Source organism: Opisthorchis viverrini, assembly GCF_000715545.1.
Source record: "Opisthorchis viverrini unplaced genomic scaffold opera_v5_125, whole genome shotgun sequence".
In the NCBI taxonomy this organism is placed as follows: Eukaryota; Metazoa; Platyhelminthes; class Trematoda; order Opisthorchiida; family Opisthorchiidae; genus Opisthorchis; species Opisthorchis viverrini.
In genome coordinates, this window is record NW_008751786.1 from 1,049,699 (window position 1) to 1,060,809 (window position 11,111).

General features: G+C 42.5%; 1 protein-coding gene across 1 annotated transcript in view; it reads left to right on the top strand.

Moving 5' to 3' along the window:
- The window catches only part of T265_06343 (hypothetical protein), a gene marked incomplete at both ends in the record, with an annotated part of 118,735 nt that overhangs the window by 40,422 nt on the left and 67,202 nt on the right, over positions 1-11,111 (top strand). The window contains 6 exons of the mRNA XM_009171576.1: positions 569-746; positions 1,471-1,619; positions 3,976-4,117; positions 5,547-5,611; positions 7,288-7,531; positions 9,755-9,825. Coding sequence (XP_009169840.1) covers positions 569-746; positions 1,471-1,619; positions 3,976-4,117; positions 5,547-5,611; positions 7,288-7,531; positions 9,755-9,825 — 849 coding nt within the window. The remainder of the gene's footprint in view (positions 1-568; positions 747-1,470; positions 1,620-3,975; positions 4,118-5,546; positions 5,612-7,287; positions 7,532-9,754; positions 9,826-11,111) is intronic.

Below are 11,111 nucleotides of genomic sequence, written 5' to 3' on the forward strand. Positions count from 1 at the left end.
TGCAGCACTGAAGCCCGACCACCACGTCAAGGTGGCAGATTTAGGTCGGGGTAAGCTAAACTCAGTATTCTGTATTGTGGTAAAAACGGAAGTCTAATATATTCATACATGGCCGCTTTGTTAAAATGATGACTGAAAGCACGTTAGCTGATTAAGACAGGAGATATGTGGGGTACTCTTCTAATTGAAGTTTCAACCTCGCAAATAGTTTCAGGGGTCAGCTGTGTCCGAAAATAGAGCCCATGAATCTGAGCTGATCCACTCAAGAAACGGGTCTTTAATTAGTGAGTTTAATTGCGGATATCTGGAATGAAATGAGTACCGTGAAATCCAGGGACACTCGATTTTCGTCTATCAACCAGTGGAACAAAATAAAACTCACAGTTATCTTTGTGACCGTTTGCCAACATTCTGCAACTTATTGCGTTCTCACCGTAGAACTCGTTGGAACAAACTGCACTGTCACCTCCACTGCCCGGAGGAGAATACAAAATCGATTTTAACAATCTTGATGAATATTCCGATCCCTTTGGGGGGAAAATAACCAATAAAGCAGCGAAGCCATCAGCGCCAAAATCCAACGACCCTGGCGTTTGGTGGAAAAATAACCAACATAGTGGCGAAGCCATCAGCGACAAAATCCAACGACCCTGGCAACCATTCGAATGATTGGCAAACTGAAAAAGCTTCCGGATCTTCCGAAATGGGAAATGCTCCGGAGGCAGAGAAAATACAAGATATAAAGGGTAAGTTAGTTTTGAAAGAAGACTTCAACTGTCTTCCGTTCAAGAAAGGTGTGTGGCTGTCATCTCCTGCACTATATCGTGAGCTACATAAAAACTCAAAACAGGGTACCGGGTATTGGTTTAGACGACTAATTTAGAGATGCAGAGTTTGGTATATTCCTTAAAGCCGAGATACCTGTGTTAAATTTCTTCCAGGAGTAACCTCGGAGACATACCGGTTTCCGAAAGACCAGAAAACCTTGTTGGTCAAACCAGTGCCCAATGACCAGCCCAATCAACCCAGTGTAACTCGATGGGTTGAACAAGCCATCACACCGCGGTATGGTCTGATCTCCTCGTGACGGGCCTGAGCCATTGTCCAGTACTGTAAATGCGAATCACTTTTTACTACAAAATCAATTAAATAGACAGTACACACCCAAACCAAGGGGTAATTCCGCGACAGAAGCTGCAGTTTGTTTCTGGTTCTGTACCAGGAACGTGGATTAGTCATACAAACCAACAAGAATTTGAAGTAATATACTGAAAAGGCAACAAGAGTTCGACCATTCAGGGTCTAGGGTTGGGCAAGCTATCCAGGTAGTACAAGGTTGCATTTGGACGTGTTTAACCGATGAATATTGCTTGAATGTCCGTACGTGCTAAATTCTGGGATCATCTATTCAGGATTATTGGGCATATTCGGTAAACTTAACCTCACGCCGGTTGTCTGAATGTCGTGTAGATCCAATGGTTCATCAACATCCTAGAGAGCTAGGCCTTCAAACAGATAAGCTGCCTATATTCCCTTCTGTTTTGCCATCTTTAGAGAATCTCACAACCGAAAACCTGGTGCAGGAAAAATCCAACACGGGTTGGACAAACGATTCAGAGGTGAGACTAATTGGATTTTTATACAGTTTTCATTTAAATAAATAGTCTCTGTTTATTTCAAGATGTCGCGGAAAATTGCCGCTCCTGCTTTGTCCAACCCGTTTTGCCATCCACAATCGTTGCATGCAAAAACACCTGTGGACTTCGTCTGCTGATGGTAGTGGGGATAGAGTTGGTAAATTTAGATTGATATTCCATCGCTCAATGAAGCCGGTTTATGCTGAAAGCCAACGAACACAGCTCAGATATTGGGAATAATCAGCGTTGCGTAACTCTTGAATTTCCTGGTTACTTCGAGCCAGTGACATGCCAGCTGCATTCCTGGACACATAGCCGTTTGGACGCCAGCAGCTAATCATCAGTGGTATTATCTCGTACTTAAACTATAACGCCACCGATCCTGTGTGCACTGAAACAACGTCACGCGGTCACGTGCTGAATGTCACATCAAGTGACGACTTCTCAAAACTAAGTTCTATTCATGAAGGAAACTACTCACAAGGTTGCTGAAAACTCTTCGGCAGCCAACTACCGGTCTCGCCTTTCTTGGGGCTCGTCAGGTAGGCGCAGTCCCCGAGTCTCCGTCAACCTTATGTTCTACTTGAACCCAATATACTGCGATATCTCGAATATCGTGTTAACTGAAACATGTGGCGGCCTGTGTGCAGCACATTCAGTTGTAGAATCTCACAAACGAGAGATTCAGTTGAGTCTCTCGTGAGAACCAAATTATGTTCAATTCACTTTGTAACGTTACGCATCTTCTGAGCGACTTGTGCACTGATTGAGGTGTGAGATTCAATAGGTTTCAATTGAAATTTCATCCCACAAGTGAAGGAGCAATGGCATTTTATCCAGTCCATTTTCGAGGTAATCGCATTGGCAATCAATCGTGGCCGGTCGAATCTCCCAAACTCCTGATTGGAATTTCGTGAGATACGCAACTATGGAGAATCCCAATAAAGAGGAAACATCTCTACATTGATTCTCGGCTTTTCAGCAAAGAATGTCCTCACGGACAAGACGGTTGAAGGAGAGTTTACAAACTCTTGCTATAAAAATGGCTGTCTGGGATTTTGAAGAGAAGTTATCCACTTGAAAGTACTTCATCTTATTGCGGAAGATCGGTCCCATGCTCAAATGTAACTCGGTGGCCACGCTGTCAACAGCTGAAATATTTGTAGTTCAATATGTCTTGGCATCAGAGACTGTGGAGTAAGTTTGATATGATGCTTGATATGCATCAAATAAGGTCGAGAAGTTCAGCAAGCAAACTTTGGCATCTAATCCACTATAAGCATTCTATTCGACCACCATCCTAACATCTTTTGGCCTTCAAAGTGTAAAGTCATGCTTCAGAACATTAAGTTTGCGTACATATCTCTGACAATTCAGGGAGAATTGCTGGAGATTGTGCGAAATTTTTACACAACAAGGTAGTTGCTCTGATGGAAATGTATCTGATGAAGTCAGTGCAAAAATATCAAAGGCTCGAAATCATGCTCGCTAATTTGCGTCACTTGTGGCGTCAAAAAAGGCGTGTAAAATATTACAGTGAGGGCTGTGTTTTGTATCGGTGCTAGACGGCCTCTGTGGACAGATGATGTGAGGCGTTTTCAGGTTTCTGACCACCAATGCCACAGAAGCGTGGCTGATTTTGGATGGCGTCAACGACGAGTTTGGATGTTGCTGGTATTGTACGCGGTCCTTGTGACCCCGCAGGTGCTTGGCTGGAGATGTTGCAAGAAACTGCGGCTGATCAACGTCAGTGGCGTTCGTGCTGTCAGTTTCTTTCCAGATCGTCTGACTGTGCGCCTAGAGGCACCTCAGAATGCTTGATATGGGCCAGCACTGGGTCCCCTCCCTTATCCACTCTCTCTTCTTTTCATTCAGGAGGTTTAAATATAATTGGACGAACCTTACGGTTGTGTGGCGGTGAAGCATCAAGATCAAAACTGATGTTGCTGTCCTTGATGGTGATGTTGGTGATGATTCTAATCGACCTCATGCAAATGGATATATCTTGTGAATACTGCGAACACTGACATAATTGAGAACACCGGTGGATAAATATTATCACTCAAAACAAGTTCAAAATCGTAGATCCGATCGAAGCTGAAAGGCAACATCCCTACACAATAAATCCAAATAGTAGATTGAAAATAACTGAGAATGACATTTCCAAATACACGCACTATGGTGCCTTTTTCTACATTTATACTTTAGAAATCAGAGGAGCAAACAGTAGTGTCACCTCCACTGCCCCGGAGTGAATACAAACTCGATTTCGACAATCTCGATGAATATTCCGATCCGTTTGGGGGAAAGGTGACCAACACGAAGAAAAAGCCATCAGCTCCGAAACCCAAAGACATTGGCGAGGAGAGGGAAGTTCATCGAGATGACAAGTCTTCCAAATCAGCCAAAGTGGAGCAAGTCAGCGAAATCGTCCAAAGTTGAAACTGCTCCGGAAGGGAAAGCAAAGCAGCCGAACACAAGTGAGTTAAGTTTGTGGTGACCTTATATTACTTGTTGCTAAACGCACTAGCGCTCTTGCCACGAAGCACTCAACAGTTATACGCTTGGATAACACTGTTTAAAGGAATACAGTTTGGACCACGTGACGCATTTGCTGTAATGCGACAGGTAAAAAAACATTCGGTCAGACTCCGCACATGTACCTCGCCGTAAGAAGCGACCTGAAAACCGCAGCGACTTGTCACATCTCAGCAAATAGATCCGTAAATGCATATTGATCACAGTCCAGTATGCACTAACAGTCTGAGGTAGATCTGAACCTCAAGCTGTCCCCTAGTCGTGGTGGTTGAACTGCAGTGCCACAATGATCCTGCTGGGTGGAGCATAGTTTTCCAAGGTTCATTCATACCAGAAAGGCCAGTTCGAAGCAGCTGGATAAAAGCAGCTAATCCACGTAATGCGAGATATCGCATTCCGAGGCCGTCTGAAGGTAAAGTCGAAAAGTTCACTGTGATAGAAAACGGCAGCGCATTTCCTTCAAGTGACAAGCATCTGCAAATTTATGGTAGGCCTTAACACATCTGTAAGGTAAATGCGAAACACAGTCACACTTTCCTCCGGAGGCAGGAAGCAACCGACAGTTAACGAAATGTTCTATTCCCAGTGGCGGCCCCTAAAGCCATCCAACCATCCATCCAGTAGTAGGATTGGGTGATGTCAGGACAGCGGATCTAGACGTCTGATTGCCGTCCTGAACCTCCGAGTAACGAACTGCATCACTAAATTTCATCGCATGACGTAACCGGCCACTCTAAACTAAACTGCAATAGTTTAAGGTGTGATGTGGGCCGCAAATATTTGTACTGTTTGCAAATTGCGTTTAGTATTCATGTGGTTCGGTTGGTCGAACAACTCTCCCAGGAGGGTGGAAAACTAGCAATCATTAACCTCCACGGCCACACCCGAACATTAATAATAAGAAGTATAATTTATGATCAAAACTTCATGAACTACGCCAAGCCTGTGTTTATCAGATGATGTAGTTGGGTCCTAGTTTCACAGCGGCGGGATGTTTTAACTTGAACATGAAACAGTCGTTACTACTAACAACGTAAGAAGTAATATGATGAATAGATGGTCTGAGTTTGGGATTTTAGAGGGTGGGTGCGAGTAAGTAGATACAGTTGAAACTGAATTTATCAACGAGGAATCAGTGAATAATTCCTGAATTCAACGTCAAATATGGCCAGTCGTTGAATGATCTATGAACGGCAGTTACGTGCAAACGCTGAAATAAACCTCCTAGGATCTTCTAGCGTGTTTTACTCCGGCTCTAAATCCACCGGGCGGACGGATTCTTCACGGTATTCCAAAATCAAACTGATCTGTGTGGAATCGAATTTAAATGACCAAGCAGACTTATTCCCTCCTCTATTTTGCCATTTTCAGACAAACGGAAATCCGAAAACCCGATGCAGGAAAAAATAAACACAGCTTCAACAAATGATCTCCAGGTGATTTCAGTTTTGCAGTTTCATTTCAAACTCGTTGTTTCGCATTGTTCATAAGAGCTGAGCATGGACATTTCAGCCATTTATCAGATCTCGGAATGATGCTGTGACCTGTATGGTGTAGTCACTTTGGCATGTTGTCAAGTACTAATTCAACGTACATGACCTCAGAAATCCCAAGTAGGTATAAGTACCGTCTTGCTTACACGTCCACACTTTCGTTTGAATACGCAACCCATGAGTATGCACATACCAGCGACTAGATAGCTCGTTTATGGTTCTTATGGAAAACAAACGATCCCCAAGTGTATGTCCATTCCATCTCAATCTATTCTTGACAAGAATGGACAAAAACACCAAGATTCGGCACTCCACAGATGAGCACCATTCTACATCTTTTAAATGATTCTTCGCAGAACTAGTATCGTGAGAACTTTTGCGCAAGCACGGAGCTAAGCTAAATAGATTCAGGAAAGCGATGCCTTCTAACAGAAATATGGTTTGAAGTGGGGGGTTGGTGAATTGAATTGTAGCTACTTATTATTGACGAGTAGTATGCAATTTAAAACATTTGTGGCACCGGTTGGAATTCGGTTGGCATGTCGCCAAAAGATTCTTTATTATCTTCAATGTCTAAATGCTTTTGGTAGTGCTCTGAGTAAAAATGGCACAGATCTACATGGTTTGTTCTGGTATTTCTTTGCAGCGATCTGCTCTTTGGCAACCGAATATGGTACTGATTGGGGATGCCGAACACTAAATTTTCTGAGAACGAAATGAGAACTACAAGAAATTATGGGGTGGTGTTTTACTCAGACTTCACCAAATATGACTACTTAGTCTAACAAGGAAGCACGGCTAATCATTTATTTTCTAATCGGAGATACATAGGTAGTCTACACTACTTACTGCGACATTTCATGTGTTGGTAGAGAAATTTCAGGAATATTCAGTGGGAAAGAGCTAATTAGGGCGCACGAAAGTATTCCACCTGTCCAGGGTACTAGAAGAAAGGGGAAGGGGCCAAAATAAAATGATTTGATTAGGCACATGTGATCTTACGGCCTTCAGTTGTCTGTGCTCGGTTGGTTTCTTTAATGACAAAATCAAGTATTTGACTAACTTAAATCGCAGGAAAGTAGTTGATCGGCAGGTTTTATGAGAACTTACCAATCAATCTTCTGACGAAAGTTTGACTTCATTGGTGCATGAATCATGCAAAAAGAGAGGAATATCTTTTAGCATATCATCTGACACATCTAACTAAGAACATCGTACGGAATGTTGAAAATGTCAGCAGCATGCGTAAAAAACTTAACTCAGTATTCTGATAGGAAAATTCATAGTGTATTATGAGTTACACTACTGTGGAATGTTTGCAGAAAAATTATGAATGGTGAAACTGCTCCGCAAATTCATGCTAACCCTGAAGGTACATATCATGTGAGATCGATACTCAACCAGGCACCCAGCGCAAGCACTGCAAAAATAGATGTATTTAAAATCAAACTTGGCGTCCTCGCTCTGTCGGAAGTCAGTTGAGGTTACTAAATGCTGTAAAAAACATGAGATCAGAAGAAGCGGCTGACACTTTGAGTGTATGACCATCGAAAACAAGCCTAATACCACAATTCTGATCGAACAACAGTAATACTTGTTAAATTAAATTCCTACACTAGAAATCAAACGAGCAAGAAGAATTGTCACCTCCACTACCCCGGGGTGAATACAAACTCGATTTCGACAATCTCGATGAATATTCCGATCCGTTTGGGGGAAAGGTGACTAACACGATGACGAGGCCATCAGTACCGAAACCCAAAGACGTTGGCGAGGAGACGAAACCTCCACGAGATGACGAGTCATCGAAACCGTCCAAAGTTCAAAGTGATCCGAACGGCAAAGCAAAACAGCCGAATACAAGTGAGTTAAGTTAGTGAAAGGTCTTAAAATTGCTACCGCTCAAGAGAATTTTGTGATCAACAAAAGAACACAACCAGTTATACTCTTCATCAGGTTTCTTTGAAGAACTACATTTAGGACCACGTGGTGCATATGCTGTAAAACGACAGGTAAGCGGCCACGTGATCAGATTGTTCACAATCTGCGTGGGGACGTAAAAACGTCGGAGCCGCAAGAACATATTTCGGCATATCTCTTTTTGAATGTAAAATTACCCGGAAGATAGTATAGTTTAACGGTCGGGAACAGATTTATACTCGTCGGTGTAGACAAATGTATGCCGAATTCAGGTAGGCATGTTATCATATTCCCCCTCGCTTTCTGTCACTCGATCGATTATGGAAATGATAGCAGCCAATGAAATTCCTCACTGGTTGCAGAGACACGTGCAGTCAATCAAATCATTCGATTATTTTGGAGTCTCACTCTGAAGTTTTATGTAGGCCAAAAATACTGAACTCCATTTCAGTTGTGCCCGACAAGATCGTCAGATTAGCCGAGGAACCCTAACGGGTGAATGAAGCCTCCAACTCATTACTCCCAAACGATAATTGTGCACGTGGGAATCACTTGACATTGTTGTGGGTCGCCACACTTCACTCTTGATTCTGGTTGAAACTACAATCAGATGCATTTCTAATGCACTTCTAGCGATAATGCGTTGCAGCAAACTCAGATAGAATTTCATGGTGCTGAGTAGCTAGCTTTGTAAATCATAAAGCGACCATTTTTATGATAGTGGGCTTTCAAATGATAGCAGCCAATGAAATTCCTCACTGGTTGCAGAGACACGTGCAGTCAATCAAATCATTCGATTATTTTGGAGTCTCACTCTGAAGTTTTATGTAGGCCAAAAATACTGAACTCCATTTCAGTTGTGCCCGACAAGATCGTCAGATTAGCCGAGGAACCCTAACGGGTGAATGAAGCCTCCAACTCATTACTCCCAAACGATAATTGTGCACGTGGGAATCACTTGACATTGTTGTGGGTCGCCACACTTCACTCTTGATTCTGGTTGAAACTACAATCAGATGCATTTCTAATGCACTTCTAGCGATAATGCGTTGCAGCAAACTCAGATAGAATTTCATGGTGCTGAGTAGCTAGCTTTGTAAATCATAAAGCGACCATTTTTATGATAGTGGGCTTTCCTGTGTGCCTCCTAATTGTCTACTTGCCTCCGCTTTACATAAGTCTATGTTCTTCGTCTTGGATGACATCATGTGCAATCATGCGTTTGTTGAAAATTCTCAAGCCCTGTGGAAACCAAAATCTCACACTACGTTTCAGCCTGCATCTGTTATCCACTGAACTATCAACCTGTTCTTCGAACAAGAGGTTAGATGGAAATAAACACATGATGTCTGAGGCTACGTGGTGGCGGAGATTTTCACACCTGGCGATCCGAAAAGATCTACCGCGGTTTCTGAGCCATAATTGAGAAACCATCAATCAGATATTTCCTTGGCTATGGTACCAACATTTAGACACGCTGGACTGGAGTTTCGCTTTTATTAAAGCTTCTAAGCGGTGCATACATTCTTGACCGTGGAGGAGTTTGAATTCCTGACGTCGGAAATGCAAGACGAGCGTGTTTTTTCTCAGTTCAGCGGACGCCGGACGCACCTGAATTGTTTCGTCTGGCGATGGGATTGGTTCGCCCGATGCTTCGAACAACATCCCAGTAGTTATCCTGATTTTATCGATCGACCGACTCGTTTGTCGGATGTTCCCAGTCAGGAAGCGTTTCATAGGCTTGAAACCTATTTGACCAAACCAGATCAGTTGTGCTTATGGCAGTAGTAGAGTTCATCTTAATTGTTTGATACCTGTTTGAAAACTGTTTGACAAACGCTGCAGTTTGTTCTTGTTCTGAAAAGCTGTCAGGAGCTCAATAGTTCAGGAGGGAAAACGATGAATTTGTCACGTGAGTAATCAGTTCCCTTTGAACTTGCGTGGTACGAATGAATTCTGCATGAGTTCCCAATCAAACGCAGCGACTCATTGAACGATACAATTGCCTGCTAACTTCAGTAATTAACTATCCAGGATTTTCAAACTTACAGGATCGATTCCCATACCAATTCTCTATATGTCGGGCAGAAAACACTCGCATCCGACTTTACGAAATCAAAATTGGGTGAACATGAGAGTGAACTGTCATTTTTTTGTCACTTTCAGAGAATCCAAAAACAAAAACAGAAAGTGCGGTCCAGGAGAAAAGCAACACAGCTTCGACAAATGTTGCAGAGGTGAGGTTATCTGAATGTTCCTACATCTGCGGTTTACGCTCATTGGCTTGCATTATTCGTAGAAGACACGCAAGGGTTCACTCATACTTTCGATCACTGGGTTGCGGCGATTGCAAATGATGAGTGTAAAAATACCTATTGCCAAAGTGTGTAGTTTATTTCATCAAGATGATGTAATGACGCTACTTGCACTCTTTGGTAGTGCTTGTAGTCTAACGTGTTACCTGACGAAATCCAGTTACACAAACCACATTCCTGTGGTGAGCAGACGAGGATATATGGTGTCCAGGTGAATTCGATAATTCTGTCAACTTTCTAGCTGTACGTCATCTATGTGAATATTCTGAGCGGGATTACAGACAGCCAATCAGTCTTTGAACATTCAGTAGTCAAATATAACGGAATCGTTTTAGCAATCCCTTAATAAGTAAATCAGTCAATCGCTCACCTGGAGTCACAAAATCCGGGAGAGTCTTCCAGGACCATTTTAGTTGAAACGTTCGATTTCCATGGGAATATACAACCCATTTTATGCGCACACCCTTGGCGCGCTTGTATTCTTCGTGTATAAAGTACAATAGATTATCGATATCCCATTTGATTTTGATCTGTCCTTGATAAGACCGGACAAGTACGCTTATGTTAGTCGGTTCAATGGTGGGCCATCTTTTGACCGGATCAACGAAGAAATAATCGTGCGTGAAAAATCTAGTTTCGGCATCTAAGGGGACCTTTTTTCCAAGGAGGTGTACTTTATACGAAAGCTATGTACGAGTCCGGATTTCATAAGGGAAACCAACTGAATAAATTGTACTTAAAACATGGCAACTCACCAGTGGCGAGTCACATTCAATATGAAAACGGTCTGGGGGTATTACGAAACTAACTTGTATGCCACTCGGATTAGTGCATTCTTAAACTGGTACGCATAAAACTCACTCTTTTGACAGGATTTCTAACTGACACCAGATGTTCCTATGTTTCCTGAGCTACCTCAGATAACAAATGCATAGTGCAATATAGTTTTGTACGGCCGCAAAGATTAAGGCAAGGGAATGTGGTACGATCTGATTACTGTGAGATACTTTGTTAGATTCGTTTACTGATCAAAGAACTTCCATTGAATGTGATGGAAGAACAACATACAATTCTGAAATACGATCTTACCCAGTCATCATCACCATCATCATCATCATCATCATCGACAGCATGACATCAGTGTTCAACACCGATTCTTCACTGCCGTACAACCATGACTTATTTGAAAGCCTTATTGTGAAGAAAAG